The sequence below is a fragment of the Thermobia domestica genome, chromosome 14 (genome assembly GCF_964235325.1).
Source record: "Thermobia domestica chromosome 14, izTheDome1.hap1.1, whole genome shotgun sequence".
Lineage (NCBI taxonomy): Eukaryota > Metazoa > Arthropoda > Insecta > Zygentoma > Lepismatidae > Thermobia > Thermobia domestica.
Window position 1 is genome coordinate 138,453,285 of NC_137467.1, and position 24,117 is coordinate 138,477,401.

General features: G+C 33.3%; 1 protein-coding gene across 4 annotated transcripts in view; it reads left to right on the forward strand.

Moving 5' to 3' along the window:
• mam (neurogenic protein mastermind) overlaps positions 1 to 17,732 on the forward strand; it is a 371,802-nt gene extending 354,070 nt beyond the window's left edge. For all 4 annotated transcript variants that reach the window (XM_081738892.1, XM_081738893.1, XM_081738894.1 and 1 more), the window contains exons 4-5: positions 2,729 to 2,943; positions 5,607 to 17,732. In XM_081738892.1, the coding sequence (XP_081595018.1) occupies positions 2,729 to 2,943; positions 5,607 to 5,882 (491 nt within the window). In that variant the 3' untranslated portion in view covers positions 5,883 to 17,732. The remainder of the gene's footprint in view (positions 1 to 2,728; positions 2,944 to 5,606) is intronic.
• Positions 17,733 to 24,117: the final 6,385 nt, after the last annotated feature.

Consider the following 24,117-nt stretch of genomic DNA (forward strand, 5'->3'; position numbering starts at 1 on the left):
TAGTGATGATAATGAACTACATGATGGAATGAAGATTCCTGTGTATATCTGTGAAGTAAATGGGTGTAGAGGTTTCACGCAAAGACTCATGTCAGATTGATAGAAATGTTTTCGAATCTTTTCTATTAGAGAAAAAAAAAATCCAACCTTGAACCTGGGTAAAGAAAATTTGGACAAGAGATGGGGAATAGCATAATTATGAGCGTAAAAAATGAAAGCGTTAATAACCAATACGTTTTTGTTGTTGTTGTTGTTGCTGTTTACTTTCTCCGTAAATTCAGGTGTTTCAGGTGTAAATTCAAATTTTTCATACTATTTCATGTCGTGTCAATGATAAGTGTTACGTTAAGTTCGAGAATCGAAATTCTGTGTTTATTTGATTCTCCGTCAGCCGTTTTTCATTTATTCTTCGTTGAGAAATCTGTTCTGAAACGAGAATAGGGAGTTTCCGGTTCTACTAATCATTTGTGAAAATTTTCAAGACACGATTATTATTATCACGGTTTTTGTTACTAGTCAATTTGTACAAAATTATAGGTTTTCTAGTTATCGGAATAATGTTATAAATTTTTGGTGTTACTCAAATACTGTACGTAGAACCATTATTGAGAGTCTAGTTTGTTTCAAGTATATGTTAACATTTGAAGAGTGAGAAGAACATAAAAACAATTGTTAAAGTTGATTTCTCAACAAATAGCTTTCAAAATTACTCAAATGAAAAATGTCTTTCACTGTTTCACTTGTTTAGCAGCAAAACTTTAACGTTGGCACCAATGAGAGATTGAATAGTATTCTGAAACCGACTGTGAAAGTACGGGATGCTTAAGGTAAGGGGAAATTGAACTTTTTTAATTAGTCAATATGCATCCCATCCTAACATATGCGTAATTGTGCACTTTCTTAATGATTTGTTTGTGTCAGAATATACTTTCATCCTTGTGGTATCTTACTTGTTCAAGAGTTTCAGAATTCTCGACATGTAAATCCGTTCCTATGACATAAATTTATTATAATTACATGTGTGTCGATAAGTAAATAAATAAAATAAGTAAATTTTACAGGAGATAGAAAAATTTCCACTTCTTGAATAGTATTTGGTTGCAAAAACTTAGATTAATCTCTTTTGAGATAGGACAAAGTTCTTCATATATATATATATATTCTACACTACTTTGAGGTGTGTTCATCAGCAAGTGAAAATTGCTTTTTGCTGATATGCAAGGTAGCTGAAAATTACTGTCAAAATATGCAGGTTGTATTGAAGAAATCTGACCCGAAGCTCTCATGAATACCCGTATAGCAGGATGAGGTTTGTGTTACCCGTAGGCACTTTTGCCACTTACGTGTGATAGTTTCTTGCATGGGCTTCTACAGACAGGGTAATGGGAGAGTCATTTACTTTCTCTGTTTCTTAGAGAAGATATCAAGTATATTGTACAGAGCGGCCAGAAAATCCATTTACACCTGCACTACCCCTACATTAATAATACGTGCAGTTGTTTGTCCAAAACGTTCTATGTGTACCTCCATTATCACTGCAAAGTTTGATACGCCTCTGTCCTCCTACTCATCTGCTTTAGACCCGCACAAGTTGGAAGGCTTCAAACACACTTGCCCGCAGAGCATCATTGTCTACGTACAACTTCCTCCTGACGTGTGATTTGATGATATCCCACAAGCGATTGTCGGGTAAGGAGATTTCGAGATAATCAAGGATAAGGGACTGGTGAATTTGGGAACTCACGTCTTATGCACTGATCAGAGAAAAGTGCATTCAGGCGTTCACGAAGTGGGAAGTTGCCGAGCCTGTGTTGTTGATGCTCAGATTCTACAGCTATGAAAGAAGCCAATCATTCAACATCTCCAGATAAGTAACCTGGTCCAGGAACCCTCAAAGAAGTTTGGACCAAAGATGTGTTATTGAGGCAGTTCAGTGTTGTTCAGCTTCCTTCTCCCACGTGATCAAAGTTTGACGACTCGGTGGCTCTTTACCGAACCGTTCATGGGCCCACACACTTTCCACTAAGCACTTCTGCAAAGTGAAGTTGGTATCTGCCATTATTGTTCACCAAGCACGGAAAGGCGAGGCAATGAACTGGTCAATGCACAGACTTTATTCTTCTCCCTTCGCGGGCAGTCACGTGGCAGTTAACGCGTCGCCATACAAGTGATGAAGATGGGAGGTTCATATCTTAAATATCTTTACATCTTAACGTTATTCCACACATTTCGGGTGGAAAGTTTCGGTATAGAGGGACTTTCTGGCCACACTGTGTATATCCATTCTTTACATTATCGAAATGTTTTTCTCTATTCCGATATACTCAAAACCAGTAGGTTCTCTACTTTGCAGAAAATTTAATTCTAAAGTTATAAATACTTTGAAAATATTTATATTGCAAGTAATAAATAAAAAAAAAAAATAAGTAAATTACCTTCTTACCTCCGAATTTCATAATGCAGGTAACATATTCTGTTGGTAATAATGCTACTTTGTACCAAGAGAGTATGTACATGTTTTCTTCTCTACTGTATCTTTTACTGCACGCAAGAGTTTTAAATATCATGGAAAAAAATCATGCTGGCTCCACTTCTGATTCTAAGTAAGTGTTGGGTTACCCTCTTCAATAATAATAATAATAATAATAATAATAATAATAATAATAATAATACAGTACCGATTTTGTATGTATATACTGTAGTTAATGATATATTTCGTTTCCTCCAGGTTCCTTTGGTATGCAAGGCTCCCAAGGTGGCATGCAGATGGCCGCTCAAATGCAACACCAACAAATGGTTCGCAGTCAAACAATGTCCGTCCCAGGTGGAACACCACCAGGTAACCAGATGCAGATGATGGCTCAACAGCAACCGCAGCCACCAATGGGAATGCAACAAACTGCTTCGGGACCTGCAGCGAACAATATGGCCACTTCAAGCCAGGTAAGATTCGACTCCAGGAATACGAGATAAAGGTAGAAGCAATTTAATAATAAATAAGACTTGATTAATATCGGAACTTTGAAAAAGAGGAAGTGAAATTTTCATGTTACATAGATTAGAAATCTGTATGCAAAGTGTGTTTTGTTTGTGGGGTATCTTTGGTTTCTTCTGCATAACCATGAAAAGATTCCCACTTGTTTTTCCTAAAAATTTGCTCTTTAAATAAATGCGCCCGCCAAGTGTGAACTACATAATATAGTTCGATTCCTCCAGACGCGAGGGTAGAATATAGCCGCCATTCATCATTGAATGATTAAGGATTATGACGGGAACTTCATGTGTGATTGCTGTGTGCACAAATGCTACAGAGAGTTTAAAGAAAGACTTAACCAACCTACACAGCGAGAGAAGGCAAGTGTGGATATCTGTAGCGATAAACAACCTTGATGAATACATGAATTGTGGGGTTCGTGAAAGGATAAATTACGGTTTTCCGAACTGTCTGATCTTGGAAATTTAGGAAAATCAGCAGCCGCCTGGAGAAATTGATATCATGTACTTCACACTTGGGGGGCGCTTCGATTGCACTCGATACGGTTTCACGCTCACTATTCCACAATGATTGAACCCCAAGTCAGTCTTCTAATGCGGAGGATATGCGATCACCAACGAACAGATATTACTAATTTGCCTATCGCTATCTCACGTGGTTCTCGTCTGTGGCTTAACGAAGGATGAGAGTGGCCCAGAAGTAGGTATACAGTCCTACAAAGTATGACATTTTAATTTATTAAGATAATTAGTTTATTTGCTTCTGTTTGTTCCAAGCTCAAGGTGTGAGGGAAAAGAGATTAAAAACAAATAATAAAACAACTGTCACTACTTGTATTCATAACAATAAGTAAATTATATAAAATGCCATGAGCTGGTCAGTACGAGAATGTATATCTACTTTTGGGCCACCCTTACTATTGCAGTGATTTTTTAGTTTTTTCAGTTAAAAAAAGTATGTTTTTAAAGACATGTTTTTACGTTTAAAAAGAATTCACCTCAATTGTAACTTTTGATAGGAAATATTATTCATTGTTCTTTAATATTTTCATGCATGAAATTAACTTTACCTTCAATATTTTTGGAGATATTTTTAATTAGAAATAAGACATGCTGGTATATATTTAAAATTTTATATATATAAAATGTTATTTGCTTCTTGACCGTTGTTAGTTTGTATTCTTTTTATTATTTGGGAAGTATTAATTATTGGTTCTGTTGATTTTAATCATTACTTGTAGTATTTTACTACAATAGTTGCTTTTTTTAAAAAAAATTAAAATGCCCATATTATCTGTGGCTACCTAAGGCGTAAGTGATTGTACATGTAATTTTGTCATGCTTTTCTTAGACTTAAAAAGCCTAATCACTGCGAAATTAAAATACCGCTAATTTTACAGTAATTATGTGATATCTTCAAATAGACAAAAGATAATCGAAATGTGTAACAAGAGCTCCCTAGACAATATTATTTTGCTTGAGGTACCGTTATCACGAGTCACCACCTAGTAGCCTTTCCGTTTGCAGCCATTTGGAAACGTGAAAATAAATGCTGATTTTCTAAATGGCTAGAAATCAAAATCAGATAAGTGAGTCGAGATAACGCTATCTCATGTAAAATAATATTGTCGAGGGAGCTTTTGTTCCACTTTTCGATTATCTTTTATCTATTTGAAGATATCACATAATTACTGTAAAATTACCGGTTTTTTAATTTCGCCGTGATGGGGCCTCTTAAAGGAATAATATTTATTTGGTATATGAATAAAATATTTGAACAGCTGTTCGAATAATTGTTTTGGTCTAATTCCAATTTTAAAAGCATTAGTCTCGAACAGTGGTACGCAACTTTTTTGTACGTCAATAGGACTTTTGGATTGAAGCGTTGACCCCCAGATTTAAGCTATCTGTAATTTAAATTATAGGTTACTATATCAAAAGTAAATTATAGAATTTATTACTTATTTTTTAAATAACCCAGTTTCACTTAAACAAGAGAATCATGCTATAAATTTAATGGAATTATGTTAAGGAATACTACTACATTATTGTAAATTTTACTTACCCCCCTCCTAACAAGTTATCGCGTATCGCAAGTTTATTCTTTGGTCTAGAAAATAAGAAAAATAATCACATTCTGTTGCAATACTTTCGAACAGTTAATCTATAGGGTGGCCCAAAAGTAGGTATACACCCGTGCATTGATCAAGTATAACTTTCTAGTTTATGGGTGTATTTGCTTCGGCTCTTCCGAGCTTAAGATGTAAGTAAAAACATATTAACAACAAATAATAAAGAAATTAAGTCTACTTGATGGAAAGCAATAAGAAATTATATAAAATGCAATGAGCTGATCAGTTCGGTACTGTATACCTCCTTTTGGGCCACCCTGCACGTTATTTAATATCTTACGTTATTTTACCTCATGCTTTAACATTGAGAGCGTGAGAGTAATATTTGAGGGCGGACCTCTCCTAATGATGCATATCTAGGAAATAAGGACTGTTGTGTAGCTTCCGTGGTTTTATTGATGTAAAATCAAATAAGCTGTGTAATCAACTGACACTAGCTGGAATGTTAATTAATGGCTCTTTTTTTGTTTTCCCCTGTAGCAAATGACAATGAACATGCAGATGTCGCAGTCGGTGTCGCTGAGCGGACAAGGGTCGCCTCAGGTGAGCTACAGCGGGTGTGGATCAGGCAGTGGAAGCAGCGGAGGTCAATCGACGCCAACTCCGACGCCACAAACATCCACTCCCACCAACGATTTCACGTTAGAGTTCCTGGATCAGCTCCCAGGCAGTGACGGCAACCATTTTCCACAAGACTTTCTCAGTTCCCTCGATGCAAACAATGGGTTTAATCTAAATCTATTGGATAATCTGTGAGGATTAAATTATGATGAGAAATTATGGCTTTTGTGTCTTGCGGGATTCTTGTTAGTAAATACGATACGGCAGAAAATAAGGAATCAACAGCAGCATCAATGAATACAATTTTTTTTCTTCTTCAGAATTGGTGGTGAATATGTGCTGTTTATATATGCCGCAAATGATAAACCGTGTTAATGACACATTTTTTGTAAACAAAACAGTAAACAGATAAAAACACAAGATACGAAGAATGAACAAGGTATATGCTAACAAGAAAGTACCAAATTATAAGGCTCTGTATTGAGCGTAAGAACATGAGCATTCCCTGTGGTACTGCATTGTAAGTCCAAAGATACTATATATATAAATATATATAATATAAATTTTATGTATGTATATTATATTTTTTCATCTTTCCATTTCTGTTTTCAAAAAAAAAATTTTTTTGTTATGTTTGTGTTCTGATGGAACGATATGGCTTGGGGAGAAATGTCGTTGTATTGGTTTCAAAATTTGTATGACTATCATTTTTTTTTTCTCTCTCTATTAAATGTAAGAGAAACTTGCCATTAACGAAATCAAATTAGCAACGTAATTGCTAAGTTTTTCATATCCATCAATGGTTATCACTTCATCAAAACTTTTTTTTTTTATTAGAGATACAGCATAACTCCTTAATTTTGCCACTTGCCTAATTTAACGTCACTTTTGCATCTATAATTTTCCTTAAAGTATAATTTGTGAACTATTCTGAGTTAGCTTCTGTATTTGGGCCACATGAATTGACTAGGGATAGCCAATTCCGGAATTTTTACTTTCCGGATTTCTGATTCCGAAAAATTTTGGCCATTCCCTAGAATGACGTATTGTAAAATACGTATATTTTGACACTTGAAAGGACTATAGGAGTATATGAATATATTAACATGCATGTGCTTCGTTCGAAACTTAAAATGGTACATTTACGAAACATATGTTATGTTTCTCAAACTGTCTGTGTTTAGGGCAGTAGGCCACACTATGTTAATGGGAAGTCTATGCAAGTTATTAAAAAAGAAGGCGACTTTCATGTTTTTTGCAAGTAAATGTTTCAACAGATGGCGCTTGTTTCGAATGATACCCCAGTTCATTACTGTTTCAAAGATTTTTTTTTTTTTTTAATTACACTCCATTTAACTCTAATGGAACGTTTTTCTCATTTCTTACTTTTTAAAGATATTTATTATTTCTGGGAACACTTACAGCGGATCGCTAATAAATGACAGTTGTCAGTTGGTAATGCGCACGTACCAATTTATCTTGGCGGAAAGATACAATAAATAATATATATATATCATAATATTTTACTGAATGTTGGGGGTTGAATTTGCCAATAAGCGGTAAGTATTGGTGAACTACAAAAACTTTTGGATTTCTCCAAAATCCAGTATAATTATTCGGCGAGACCATTAGAGATATTTTCTGTCAAAATACGCTTATTGTATATCTTTTTTTCTTTAAGTTGGCCATTTTTTAGAAGCATCAATGGTAATCAATATAGTCAGATTTCATAATGTTGGATCAAGAGGTATTATTACAGTTTATTACCATATTTCTAATGATTATCAAGTCGAGTAATCAGCTGTTTTCAGAAGCTTCTCACCGGTGTCAATGCGATTTTGTCGGCTTCCTCATTCCTTTGTCTAATAAATAAATATAAACTAAATTCCTCAACATTAGAAACTATTATGGTTGACAAAATGGCTTCTAGTTAGATAGATAAGTTAATAAATAACTACTCTCCCTTTCTATGTTTACTCTTGTTCGAATATATAAGCCAGGTATTAATCACAGAAACTAACTTCGTAGATCATTTTACCAATTTCTGGAAAGTATCCTGGAGTATGTTGGAGAATTATAATAACATGTTTCAACTGGCTATCGTTAGTTCTACAGAAAATATCAAACTTGAAACTTAAGAACTAATAGTACAGTGACTTATAGGTCACTCACCTCCTGTGTGAAGAATCTTTGGTTTGATCCTTTTTGTCTTCCCTCGAATTAATAATGGCTTCTTAGATGTAGTAGAGAAATTTTTGAACATTAAAATAATAGTAATAGCAATAATAATAATAATAATAAGAAGAAAACTGACCTTTTAGTCAAGGATGCTTATATGTATCTTCATCCTATTAACTCAATGAAGCAAAACAACGTAGCATCGGGACGTCTATTCTCATTGATTGGCTACTCTCGTTTCCACCATGGCTCGAAACATTGCGATCTTATTGGGCGGAGTGGGAATGGCGAAACTGTGACGTATGGCTTCACGATTTTGTTGTATAGGCAGATCCTTGATTTTGCAACATCCTTGGTTGTAGTATTTCATGCTCAGTAGGAAAGTACGTTTCTTATTTCATTTTGCAATAATTTAAGAAATATAATACACGTAATTTGAACTAGAATCCTTTACTAAATGATTTGGTACAAATTTTAATTTTTACCGTACAATACAGTGTTGTAGAGAATCCAGGGGTAACAATTTATGTTTCACAGTGAAACGAATTCGATAATTCAGTTATTTAATAGAAGTATCGTACAGATAACAGTAGTGCACTAACTAATGTAAAAGCAACTATAGAGTCATGAATACGTCAGTCATTTAGGAGTTTATCTGAGAAACGTTTTCTGTTTTCAAAGTCCGATTAAGTCCATTGTGAGTTTTTATTTGTATTGAAAATCAGAGTTTCATTGTGACATATTATGAAAGCGTAACAGAAAATCAACGTATGCGTATATTTTATTTATAATTACCCTTTTCCTATCTTAAATTATTTTTTCGTTTCTTGGTCTGTAAATTTGCTTACAAAATCTCCTAGATTTTATATTGTTAAAAATACTTTTCAATATGAAAACGAATTTACAGTTTTCACATAGTATTCGAAAAGGATTGAATTTGTATAATTATGCCCTTCAAATAAGGGTACATAATATATATATTAAATAAACATATTTTCTCGTCCATACCACCAAAATAAAGCTGTTTACTTCATGCTAGTATGCTAGTATAACTACGAGACGATACGTACAACATTTAAATTGCACGTTTATATGGTCAAAATAGCTAGGTATTGTTTTTATGATTTCACTGTTGTACTGTAGACTGAACCAGAAACAAAATGTAAAGTTAAGATGCATGTTTTCAATTCAGGATGAACACTATCAGTGCTCATTGAGTTTAAATTTGAGTTTTTTCGCATTCCTAGTTGTAGCCAAGTGCAGGATTCATGTATTATAATAATTTGAAAGTAATTCCTAATAGTGACTATTTTGGGGTAAGAGTTTAAAATACTGTATTGTGAAAATAATAATAATTTCCAATATAGTTGAAAATCAGAATTATATAACGTGAAATAGTAACTTTTTTACAGAAACCACTATTTGTGAAATGTACAAAAATTTTCATGTTTGTTAAAGGACATTATGAAGAATCTAAGGCGAGGAAATTTCGATGTAGGAAAATTTTGGAAGTGAAGGGAGGCAGAAGTGAAAATTAGAAGAAAACTTAGAAACAGAGCTCGAAAAATGATCTGTTAAGTACAGAAGTCATTTAAATATTTTCTTCTTACACAAAAAATAAATATTTGAATCTCTTTGTCATATGAACCATAAACGTCACATTAAATGTGGAACTGAGAATTTTAGATAAAAGGTGACATATTATCAGATACTAATAGATCAAAAATTCCCAATAGACTAAAGGTACATGACATTGAAGAATTAATATCCATAAGGCATTAGATAAAATAATAATGTTACAGAAAAATGAATTATAAGTAGCTATCTCTCAACATGCTACGTTAAGAAGTGGCGATTTGAACTGAGGTTTATTAGCCGTTTTTCTTCATCATCCATCTTTTTCATAAATTTTTTACACTAAAATGACTATATTACAAAATAGTTATTTATAGGTGACTGGGATCTAGGTCTGCATCTGAAGATATAAAATCTCAATTGAGAGATATAAGTGAGATCCTGGTAAGATGGCAGATATGACTGGGATGTAGGTCTTTAACTGAAGATATAAACCTCAGTTGGGAGTTATAAGTGAGATCCTGGCCTGGTAAGATGACAGAAATAGGTGATGGGATGTAGGTCTGCATCTGTAGATAAAAAAAGTTGAATTGAGAGATATAAATGGAATTCTGGTAAGATGGCGGACAGTTAGGGAGCAGAGTTTTATACTCAGTTTTTAATACATATTTAGTGTAAACTTTATATGTTTTGTTACGACTTTTTATAACATGTAGTTTAAGTAAAATATAATGAACACCAATATTAGGACCTTCTTGTAACAATTTAAGTATTCAAGCATAACACTCGAATACGGTAATCTCGAACCCATGTCTGTACCACTTTAGTTACAGTATGTGCTGTAACTACTAAAAGAAACATTTTAACAATTTGATACTATTAAACTTGACAGACTTCTTTTTAATCCAGTCTGCAGACATATTCTTACACGTCATGGTGCAACAAATGAAAATGGAATGTAAGGACGTAAATAAAACCTAGAGATTTCGCGAAACTTCAAATGATATATTGGGGTATAAATTTATTTTCGTACTTTTATATATATATATATATATTTCTTTCCAAGGACTGAAAATTTACCATTATACAAAATCAATGTGAATATTCCTTAATTATCACGTACTGATGTCCAACACAAGCAGTCATCGAAATGTATACAAATATATTAATAATACGGGTGCTTAAATGGAATCCAAGGTTGGTATTTCATTAATAAATATTCATCCTATCAGTCCTTTCAGTAATTTAATGACCTCATGAAGATTAAGAAAGAAAAGACGTGGCGATCTTTGGTTAAGTGGTTCATTATGATCTCACCATTTGAAGCATTTGTTTTGTGGTGAAAAATGTTTTTGGAATATTTATTTTATACAAGTTTAATTTTATCGTTTTATGTATTATGTATACAAATATAATTATAAGACAACGAATTATAAACATTGAAGGGGGCCACGGTAGCTCAGTGGTAGAGCGTTCACCTCTGGTGCATGGGCTCCCGGATTCGATCCCGGCTCCCGCCAAGTGAACTTTGTGCTAGACAAACACCGTGTACATGGTTTTCCTCAGGGTTCTCCCGTTTCCTCCCACTTACTTCATTCCACCATTTCATTCATTTCCTGTCATCACCATCTCCTTTAGCCTAGCCGGCATAACCGTGAGACGTAAAACTCAAATATTTCATTTCATTTATATAAACATTGAAAATTTATACAACTACTACTTAAAAATAATCGAGATGGAAAAAAAGTGAACATTAATAACATTAATCCCATTATCTATGAAGAAATAACATATGTACTAAGAATGCAACATTTTACAAAATATAATGCAGTTCAAAGATGTGTAAATCAGAGATCAGGATATATCTACAATTATGATTATATAAAATGACTACTAAGAAACAATAATTAGTGATATTGGTTGATGAACTAACAATCTGCACAAATAAAATAAATGCTTCAAATATTTACTAATGTATGCTATAGAATACATATTTACTATTTACAAATGATAAATATCCTTGTTTTATTAACGTAAAATCTTTCAGGCTTTCTCTCGCCTCTTCTTCGGTTTGTAACCCGAAAACTGCTTCATATAAATTGATCCCTACAATCTGCTGCGAAATTAGTTCATTTGTTCTGCAGCTTGTTAAAGGTTATCTAGAAGATACAAGTGAATGTTAGTGCTGCGATACTTATATTTATATAAATAAAATAATCAAGAACACATTTAACCATATATGAGACTGGACGCACTTGTTAAAATTTAGACGTTTAGTAGTGACTAGTATAATGAAGTATATTTCCAGTGCACCAACATTTGATAAAACACTTTTCTACCTACTAACGGTTTTACAAGAGGAACATTTTAGCATTTTTGTCCTACATAACGTGAAAATGTGAAACGAATGGTATAGGATTTCATTTTGGAAGATATTTTATTCAAATTGTAGGGTTCTTCAAAGTGAAAAATCTTTTCTTCATATCATAAGTTTAGCAGCGGAGCAAAATAACACATACTGAGGAAGGGTCTAAAGAACCCTTGAAATAGTTCGTGTTAAATATTATCATTATTATTATTCATACGGGATGATACGGCAGAGTGCCTTTGATTCTCTAAATACTTCAAATACACGAAAATCAAAAATCTATCTTACTCTATAGCAAGCAGTGTATTCAGATATTGTTTATATAGTAATAGAAGTGGCGGTTTGCGTGTATGAACCATAGAATTTAGGAGACACTTGCTTATTTCAGTAGTACTGTCAAGTGAAGCAATTTGATGAAATATGTGGCCGCCAAAAACTTAATTCAACTCTGTCTTAAAATAGTAAGAACGCTGACCAATACGGCTTCACATGCGCTTCATTTTTGTCACAATCATTACTTGGTTTAAACTTTTGTTTTCTTTTTTAGTGAATCCTTTTATATTTGTTTCCTTCTTTTACCTCCCCTTTAGGTACTTTTCGTAATAAATAGTATGTCTTGCAGAAAATATGAGAAACGGTAATTCTCATAGAAGTTCAGGTTGATTCATAGATATGTGTATTCCCTGTAATTTCTTTTAGTCCAGAATTCTTGATACACAATACGAAAGAATACATGCAACAAATTATGAAAGACAAAAAAAAAAAAAAAAAAAAAAAAAAATCAATTCATACTTTCGGAAATGACCTGACGTGTCATCAACTCTCTGTACGATACTACTATCAAATAACTGAAGTTTTCCATTTGATGCCCAAATAGACATCGCTTTTCTATGGTTATATTGGAAAACAGCGAAGCTATGAAGTTCAGTGCAGTACTGTTATCCTGGAACCTACTTGTCCAACAATGCGAAGTTTGAGAACAGTGATATTCACACTTATAGGTCGTAATGGTTCTGTTGTGCTCGTTCGACGTATAGTTATTAAGTATTAGTACGATCATAAAACACAGACTGGTTTGAAACTTTTAACAATTAAATACGTCAATTAATTTTGTAAACATTACATAAGGGTTCAGTTTGTTCATGGTATAATAAACAGAATATAGTAATATATTTTATATAGTTGTCTATGTGAATTCATAAAAGGCTTTAAAAGAATAAGACATTTATATGATTTATACAAATAAACAGTGAAGGAACGCGTGGAATGTGTATCAATAGTTTAATTGCCATGTGAAGTGTGATAGTTACGTCCTACATCAAAAGTATACAGTATAATGAGGCAGGGAATTTAGATCCCTATTATTAGCAAGGAACATTTACTTTTTGAAAGATTCTGATTATATTGAAGCCTTAAAAATAGCAAAACCTAAGGAATGCCAGTGTTCTATTGTAAAATAAAATATTTCTCATAAAGCAATGAAAACGACTACTTAGTACTTCTGATATTTCTAAATGTGTCAAGTTCAGTGCTCTCAAATGGCTACTTGTCAAAATGCAGAATACCTGATTCCGACGTGGTAACGGAAGAAATTATTATTATTATTGAATTAGTTTGCGTAATATTTCCATGAATTGTGACTTTTTTTTTTTTTTTATCAGAATTTATACGATAACAAAGGTTTAGTGTGTTAAATTAGATGAACTGAAGAGAAGAACGGAGGTAGTATTTCATAGAAGGAAACAAGGATACAAGGAAAATGGAGGTAGTGTTTCATGAAGGGTCATATATGTGTTGACAAACTACTAAGTACAAGAGTTTCAAATACCGGAAATTGTTTGATGAGAAGTTTCTCAGAAGTAATAAATGAAGATTAACGGAGATTTTTTTTTGGTAGAGTAGGAGTTCGCAAACTTAATTTTTTTTACCCTCCTGTGTAATTGCTTATTTCATGAAATGTACCACCATTTGCCCTTGTACCCTTCAAATATAAATGTAATTATTCATTTTCTATTTCTTCTGATGTACATGGTAAATACATAACTAATGATGGTATAGACTGCAGCTGGCGCAATATTAAGTAATAACATGCTAATGGTCAAGAATACATAATAATGCATAAAATATACCTGGGGTTCTGATCAGGGATATATTTTTAAAAAACTTTTATCAATATTTTTAAAGTTACTTCAAAAACCACTCGAACAATCTGATACTGCAATTCTTTATATTGGATTGTTAGAATTTCTAGCTAGTGCAAGTGATTTCTGTGACGAATCTGCATACAGACAGTTTATTTGTTGATAATGTAGGTTGTTCCTATATTTATTTAGCCTATTTATTTATTTATATTTAAGTGAATTCTAAATATAAAACCCGTTTACTTGTCACAGTAATACAACGTTATACATTTAAGGAATGATGCTGTGATAAAATTTCATGGACCAAGGTAAAGTTCTTTTTCCTTCTGAGGTTTTAAAATCTAAATGCAAGTAAGCACAAAATATTTTTATCGGAATGATAGTTTACGAATTTCGTTAGCTGTAAACACCATTAATATTGATTCGCTTTTGAGGTGAGGTGAGGATTGTGCCTAAGAATAAGAAGTATTTTGCAGTTAAAACCTAGCCTTTGTCACAAGATGTCGGAAATGACGTTAAACAGAGTTTGTCAGTTGGTTTTACTAACACTCTTTATAAAGGCTCACTAAAGCTATGTTCAGTGTTATGGTGTACATGATTGACTGCTTTCCAGTGTCATCAGAATCAGTACAAGGCTGAAAATGACTCGCACAAACTAAGACCTCTCGTTCATATTCGCATTCCGAAATATCGTCAGCATTAATTTAGCTAGTTAAGTCCCAGCGAGTCATTTAATTCCATGTGGACTTAATTTCTGTTGTCATTTTCATTTCGGCTGTTTGGTATGTGCCGATGAACTAGCAGCTGACGTTGTTCTTGTGCTTATACTCTGTATGCTGTGTAAGGTTAATGCACCGAAACTGCTTTTCTCCGTTTGAGCATATTCAGTCCACAATAAGCATACAGTTTTCCTGGTCAAACGGATATCATATAAAAAGAAACGTCAAGAGTATTTAAAGAGACAGTAAAGAAGTGGTTAATCTGCAAGCAAGATGTTAAATTATATTAAACAATATGCTAGTTCCAATGACCATTGAATCTGGTGGCATGTCTCATATAGGCTTCACTTTGAAAGAGATCAAGTGAGTTGTCATGAATATGTTAGCCGCTTGCGGAAACAGTATTATTGCAAATAACTGATGAGATTACTTGTATGAGTCACAGTTGTGGCGCCATACCTACGCCAGAATATTTAATTCTATCACCAGAGAAGATTAGGTCGGGATTTCACTAATGTATAAACGTCATATTCTGCTATTTTTACGGTAACTTCTCTGGTAATGGTAAACGTAAGTAACACTAGGGTTGAACACATTTTAAGTTTGATGTGAGACAATGACGTAACTGAAACGTGTAAATAATTCAATTGGATATTTACTTATGATTCCTTCTGAGCACACGACTAATACGTCCCTGAAACTTTAAAGAAATCAACTAAACAAAATATCTTTTGGGAATGTTTAGAAATTCCCTTAAATTCTTAAGTTGTTATTAAGAGTAATGGTCAATTAAGAGAGGGCGACAGTTTTTCAAGTTGAACATATCTTCACTGGAAAATAACATATCGGTAGTGAAAATACAGTATGGTTTATACGTTTTGATTATTGATATGGATATACAAAATCTTCAGAATTATTCTTTCACTTCGAGCAGTGATATAGGTACTATCAAAGAATCAAATAATGCGTGGTTCATATAGTTTTTGGCTTACTTGTATTTGTATTCCGGGTTGTAAGGGGGGAATACTTTGAAAATTCTGTCTTCCGTAAAACATTTCAACTATAAATTTTCGTTGAAATATTAGTAAAGCATTCCTTTCTCGGAGTATTTTATAATTTGGACAGTATTTCCCGGTATATCTTTATATAAACGACGAAATTGTGGAAGCCACTTTACCGTTGGTCCTTATTAGTAATGGCAAGTTTCTCAAGTAAATCCAATCCCCGTTGGCCAGTATAAAGTTCCTTATCAAGGAAGACATGTAAAATATATTATTTTTTTTTTCTAAAAAAAATGGAAAATATAATCTTGTGTGCCTATTTCGTTCTATATATATTGCTTGTGAGAGTTGAACTACATGAGTTGTTATAGAAGAAATTGTTTTAGTGTAAGTCTTGTTGTGATTTTTTTTTTTTTATCTTATGCGTTTTGTTTCCTTCCTATCCACGAGAGCTTCTACAGTAATGAGGCAGCGTATTTTCCTTTTTTACCCGATATTCTTCTTCTATATACCCCCTTCCCTCCCCCAACTATTTCCTATTTTTATTATTTTTCTATCATTGTACCCACCTATCGTCAGTAAAGGGACCAAAATAAGTCATCGTCATCATGCTAAAATATTCTGTGTATATTTTGTTTATATTTTCTATAACAATTAGGTATTATTATTGTTTTTTTAAAAAAAGCAAAATGCAGCACTTGTCAGGGTAATGTTAATTAAAGAGGGGAACACGAACCAACACATACATATATGAAATTTTTGTGTAAAAGAATTGAGGGCAAAAGAAATTATAAACTGAAGGAAGACAAAATGAAAATAAAAGAAACGATTCTTAAATGAATAGAAGATTAAAAATTTTAACGGGATCAGTATTTTTGTTAATTTTGCGCGGACTTATTTTAAGTGCTTATAAATGATAGTGTTTTATATGTACCTACACAGGTAAAAAAAAGAAAAAGAACATACATACATATATATACATATATATATTATGAAGAAAGAGAAAAGACGTTATAATTGTAGATATTTGACTGTTGTGTTCGTAAAAAAAAAAAGTTGATGAAAAGAAACATCTACGATTTTTTTAAGAAAGGAAACAACTAAAAATATACATATATATGTAAAGAATAATCTGTGTGTTATCAGGTTACTCTGTTCAATATTGAGTTACACTAGTTACTTTGAGAAATTGTGATCCTTCTATTATTATTATTATTATTATTATTTGTTTTTATAAGTTTTTCACAAAAGTATCCGTTCCTGATGTTTTAAGAATTCTGAGTCCCATTTGAACTGATGGAATTTTTAAAAAGAAAATTATAGGTGATATATATTTTTTTTTTAAGTTCTCTCATCTGCCAGTACGATGTATGTATGTTTTATTTGTGTGTATTATGTATGGATGATGCATATATTTGTATGTATGTATGTGTGTGTGTGTATGTATGTGCGTGTGTGTGTGTATGTAAAAACAAATGAGAGAAATGTGAAACAGACTGATTGTGTGATGCGAGTGACCTGTTCAAGTCATAGGTTCATATATGAACAGTAAAACTGTCATTTTTTTTTTTTTTTTTTTTTTTTTTAAGAAGGAGAATAGAAAACATGTAAAGTTGCAGGTATCGAAGTAAAGCAACCGGAAGAAAAGTGTTGTAAATATAAAAAATATGGTATTGTTCTTACAGTTTGTATGAATAAAAGTTATATATATATATTATATAAAGTAAATATATATATATATATATTATGAAAAGAAATGGAAATACACCAAAAACCTTATTAGGCCAAATTAAACAATTGTTGTTAGTTAGAAATAATGTAGAGTACCCCCTTCCCTTTTATTAATAAAGAGCACCTATTCAGTATAGATTGGTGCTATTTATTGTCTTGCCAAAATTTTTGAACCTAATCAATGTATGTAATCAATGATTTGGAGAACGCTATTGTTCAACTTGCAGTTTGTATTTGTTCTGTATTAAGTTTCATCCCAAAAGAACAGAATATATAAAAGTTATATTATATACAAATTATATATATATATATATATAATATTATACAGTTAACTTCTCTGTCATTTCTAGAGCACACTTAACCTTTTTTTCTTAAGATTCAAATTAAATTCCACAAAATCTTATTTCGAACGAGCTATCATTGACATTGGTATCATAAGGTTGTGCTAGGGGGCGTCGCTGTTTTTAATATGTTCGTATTCTACTCCTCTATTTAAATTCTGTTTCTCTTTTCTGATACCATAAATTATGGATGAGCTAAGTGACTTGGTCACTTCCGTTCTCAGGCTAAGTGCAAGGATCTAAAACTCGAATTTTAGGTTCTACACAATATGTTTTCTTGGTAAAGAAAACAGGCCAGCGTATGTTTCACTTTATTTTCATATAAATATGTTTCCCTCCTTTACTTATCTTTGATCTATTTGTTCTCTAAAGTTCTCTCTTTCAGAAACAAAATTAGCAATGCTCCCTTTCTTAACAACAGTGTGGTAATTAAAGGGGGGGGGGGAATTCCCAGGCACCTCTGAACACTTCCTCGGAACCTCGTTCCCATTGTGCTTTCTAGGGGGAACTTGATAATCATATCAAACCTTCATGTGTAACTACAAAAATTAAATTTATTAGCAAATAAGAAATCATCAGTTTTCAACTTACTACTAAGGAATCTGTATCGAAATGGAATCTACTCCGAGAAGATAGAGTACAAAGGTTTTTGTACAGTGTCTTACCCGAAACGCTGAAAAGTAACAGATTGAGGTGTGTTGCAATCTCTCAGGTTTAGTTTTGTATTTCGTTGAAAACTATTTTACTGCGAACAATGAATACAAGACAGTTTTTTAAGCTCAAAGTACATCCTGATAAAAAACTGTAAAAGTCTAGCAAATGTGAAGAAAGTCATGACTCGGAATTCTCTAAAAATACACCAGAAGTTCCATGTAATTCGATGACAGTCAATGATGTTCTCGTACCAGAAATATGTAGCTCGATGCAATTGAAAAACTGGCAAACGAAACGAAACGGTTAAGTACAATTGAGCATAGTAGTGGAGGAGTGTACTTCAGAAAAAAATGATTTTTCAAGTCTTTTGTGAGAAAAATACTATGAACTGAGAAATCATAACCTTTTCCATATTATACAGGGGTATTTTGCTGCGGGTAAAAGTTTCTTTTGGAATACGTTGAGAAATTAACGCGCAAGAGCACTCTCCTAGTACAAGTATATTTTAGACACATACTAACTCCCCTCCACCCCTCGCCTCGAAGTGCTTCAGTTTTCACATTGCTTAAGAATATTTATAAGTCAATAAAACATAACCATAGTAAGTTACATATGTAGCTCAGGACTTTGGAACCGAGTGGAAACAAATGAACAACAAATACTGGCTGAAGTATATCATGCTTATTCTTCAGGTCTTGAAACGTATAACTATACACCGAAAGGAGTAATCAGTGTCGTTCTCAACATGTGATTAGCGTCGTACCTACCATCAGTTTGGCTAATGCTTGATTATTTTTTGTATTGTGAAACACATTGGTGCTGTTACCCAAAACTTTTCCACCTGGTTGTTCAAACATATAAGACGAAAGCAAGATAACACAGAATAGTAAACAAATATAAAAATAGAATAAAATATGTCAGTGGAAATCAAACAAAGCAGTAATCTTAGAAATAATAAAATACAAGCGTGTATATTATAATAGTGCCTTTCTATTTCAAGTGTATCCCTGCTGGTGCTGCTGTCGATTTTTTTTTCTACCTTCCTCAGAAGAGGAGGGTCAAGTTGCTATGGTCGACATCCTTCAATAGTTTTATGCGCACAGGATTGCAACATTGAATTATTTCACCAGCTTCGCTGTGCACTGTCTCGTTAGCCATTCTAAGTAACCTACTATCTTCACTCACCAAGACCACATGATTGAATGACAAATTGGCAACACAGCCGAGGTCATTCAGTTCTTTCCCTAAAGTAAAGGGAAGGTTTCCTCCGTAAGAGAGTGGCGGAAGGGGACGAAGTATGTTTCACATATTTTCCGAGGGCACACTTAAAATAGAAAGAGATTAGTAACTGTTATTTAATACTGAAAATTATAATTTGTAAAAGTACAAAGTAAACAAGTGCAGTCACAAATACTTTATATTCGAAATCATTTTTAAAACAAATTATTCGAGAAAATTTCATGCACGTTATTTAATGGTAATATTACGTCCTCCTAGCTTTGAGTAGCAATGCCACTTGTGCATCACGTAAAGGAGTTTAGTTTGTATAATTTCTTCATTATTCAAACCGAAGTGGTAGTAGATTTATACAACATCTAGTTTCATTAGGGAGTTAAGGATGGAGATGTAATGTATTCTTAAGCGATTGCAGAAAATATTCTCTCTCGCTCTCTCTCTTAACGTTTTCGCTCTGTAGCGATCTACCTTAAAATCGAAAATTTCTGCCACTTCTGGTTTGAATATCTCTCCCAAAACAAACTTAGTTTCTAATTTTTGGTCCTCTACATACTGACCAAGTTTCGTGATAAGTGACGAAGAAATTGAAGAAAGAAGTGAATTTTTTCTGGCGATGTGATTTTAGTAAGTCTTCTCGGGCTATCAGCGAGATGAAGGTATTGACACTCGACGTTTAGAATGCAGACATTGCATTCATCTTCAGGGATTGTAATGAAGATGAATACTATGTATGCATTCGAAAAGTCGGATGTCAATACTTCACCTGGTTGATAGCCCGAGAAGACTTATTACGATCCGTGAAGATGAATGCGATGTCTGCATTCGAAATGTCGGATGTCAATACCTTCACCTGGTTGATAGTCCGGGAAGACTTATTACAATCCGTGAAGATGAATGCGATGTCTGCATTCGAAACGTCGGATATCAATACCTTCACTGGTTGATAGCCCGAGAACCAGGGGGGCAGGAGGGGCAATCCCCCCCCCCCAAGAGTTTGAGGAATACATATACTTTAATCGATTGTCTACTAATATGCTAGTACAAAACCTGAAAGCCTTATGTCGGCGGTGCTCTTACCCTCCTCAAGGGAAGTCTGAAATGACGCCCCTGCCGAGAACACTTACTAAAGATCAAGAAGTTCTTGAGATTTTTTGTCTCTCGGACGTACGTAGGGTCAACGTAAATGTATCAAGGAGTTCTAATAAACTAAACACCGTAAAAACTATGTATAATTTATTTTACTTATATAATAGAAATAACCTAAAGTATCATCCTTCCGCAGTATAAGCATAATAGGTGTTAATAACTTTTTAACCTGGACAACCTTGCAAAATAATTGTGGCTGACCTTTTGTGATGAAAGTTGTGGATAAAATCACGAACGTGCTACCAAATATTAAAATTATAATCACGGAAATCCAAGGTTATACAGAGCCAAAGATCACTTGCAAATGAATAGGTAAGCTACAAGTAGTATGGTTGTAACTGTAAGAAGTATCTGGGACATTGGTAAGAGTATGCGTGTCACGGTTGAATCACAAACTACAATATAATCTGCTACTTATTATATTTTTTAAAAAGTTTTAGCTTTAATATTCTAAAGATTGTTTTAAGTTTATCTTTTAAGTGTCCCTATATGGTATATATATATATATATATATATATATATATATATATATATATATATATATATATATATATATATATATATATATATATATATATATATATATATATATATATATATATATATATATATATATATTTATTCTTAATACAAGTTTTGAATCCGTAACAACTTGAAGAAGCAAGCAATTGGTATTACGCGCCATGAAATCAACTTATTTTTTTACGATAAAACAAAATAACTTTTTTCACACAAAGTCTAGTTTCTAATTGTAGCCAACTGCTATTCGGATCCATTTCGTTTTCTATATATTTTAAACATTTTAAACCGAACACTATTTTTTCCCCGTAACTTCAATGCAAAATAAACGAGCATAACAGAACAGAAATATATTTCTAGGCCAATGCTATGAAACAAATATGAAAAAGTATGAGGTCAGAAAAGAGTACTGCTAAAGTCCCGTGTTTTAGCTAGTTTAGCACTTGAAAAGTAAGCTCGAGTCTTGGATTTGGACAGTCGATTGAGCCACTTTCTTTACAGATTGAATAAAATGTCGAAGTCAGTTGCCAATAATTTGACCTGTAGTCAGTAGTAAATTGTTTTCTTGAGAGTCTACATACACCTAAAGGTAAACGTCAGGTTTCGTAGAAGACTAGTCATTGAGATTTAATTGTATGTAAATCGAAAGATACCCATTCTGTCATAAAGGAAAGATAATGATAAATTGTTTTCTGCTGCAAAAATAGTTCACTTCGGTATAAATTATGATCATAGATGCATCGCATTTTGCGATACAATTTTTCGCTTGCATCACATTTCTAGGATTTTGTGTAGCAAACTGCGATGTGATACCGCTTAAATAAAACGCTGTTTCTAATAGAATAAAAATTGCCAATTATTATTGGCAACGGATAATATCCGTGTTAGCGCCATCAAAGTAGTTTTACTTCATTTTTATTAAAACTACACATAGAAATTTACTCTTGAGCATCTTATTTTGTTAGCTCGATCTCATCTATCAGCCAGGGCCTAAAATTGAGTGGAGTACTCCACACTTTGTGGAACTGTAGGAAAGGAGTGTGGAACTGTAATTCTTAAAGTGTGGAGTGGTATTAATGTGAGTACCTTACTTTTTTCGGATTATACATTTCAAAGCATTTAGTGTGTCAAACTAAGTCTTACTGATTCAATACATTCATTATGCAATGGGGGGTTACTCAATTCCATATAACTGCCAGTATATGACATTAAGCCAGAGTTAATACGTATAGGTGTCTCCTAGATGGCAGGGAAAACCATTGCCAATTTTGAGGTGAAGGAACTTTTTAACTATATTAGTTTTCAAACGTTTTCGGTTGCATTCATATAGTTTTAAAATATGCAACTAACTGCACGTTTATCTGTTGTTTCAATAGGACATTGCACTTTTCCGATATAATGAAATGTGTTGTTTTGTAGATAAAAATTACACAATCCTTTGAACCCGTTATAGAAATATGTACTACCAGAGATAACATACATCAATAACTGCCAAAAATTTAGCCGAAGCACAGCGTTACGAAAATCAGTAGAAAGAGTAATGTTTCCCAGAGTGACTTCGATAGTTACTGATACTGAAAACATGAATACAGGAGAACACAAAGGAATGTGGAAATTGTTAACTGATGAAAGAGTGCTTCAGGTGAAACGTTGCCTCTGTTGAAAATTTGGTATACTGCCCATCGCATTAATTTAGCATGGAAAGTCACCAAGAATGTCCAAGAAGTTTCATCTCTCATATAAGCAGCATCTGGACTGTGTGTTTTCTATCACTCTTCAGGGCAGCGAGCGAAAGGTTTAACGATGGTAGCTTCAGAAAATAACTTAGAAGTTTTGCACTACCCAGAATATTTTGACGTCAGGTGGACAAAATACTCTTTTCATTCAGTATGCTCACTACTCTCCTAAAAAATTGCTATCCAAGCTGCTTTTACTTGTAAACGGAAAGCCATGTATGTAATGAAGCCAATGGTAATCTGCGTAAATGGATAGAAGTAGATCGCCTCCATCTTCTGTCTTGTGACAGACGCTCTATATGTTTTCAAGAACTGCCAGCAGAAGTTTGAGAGTGATGAAATGTTTCTTTTGGACATAATAACAAATAAAAATAGAACTGTAGCACAATTGGAGAGTATGAAAGAGAAACCTCTGTCAGGCGGATGGGAAAAAAAAACGTTTTTAAACGAACGTGTGCGAGAGAACGTCAACGGAGAAATACAGTACTCATTACATGGTTTTCAACTTCATCGTAACACACGTTGCAATAAATCCCATAACAAATATGTCAGTGAGAAAAGAGATTTTACTGTAGTAGGCTACGAAGCCTGGATTCCATAATTAAATTTGTTAGTCAGCGTTTGCTGCATGAAGACAGTATTGTTACTTTGGAGCCTTTGCGTGTTTTGCAAGAGGATGTAACTGATGATGCCTTAAGAGAATGGCACAAAGTTATTTGTCTTGATACAGATCTTTTGCAGTTCGCAATGCAATATACAGAGGCATCATCGTGTAGTATGTTGAAAGGTCTAGACGCTAAAAGCCTTCTCATGAAAATCTGTGGAAATCAGACATTTCATGCTCTGTCAACAAGTCTAGCCCGATTTGTTGCTTTGAAACCATCTTCTTCCGATGTTGAAAGACTTATAAGTGACTACAACATATTGAAAACAGACAACAGACTGTCTTTAGCTCCCACTACTGTGAAAAATTAGTTTCACGTTAATATAAATATGGGTCCGTTGCAAGATTTTAGCCCAACCCCTGCTGGCCAGAAAGTAAAGGCGTTTTGAAGTTGGTAGAAAGTCAAAGGAACAGCCCTGGT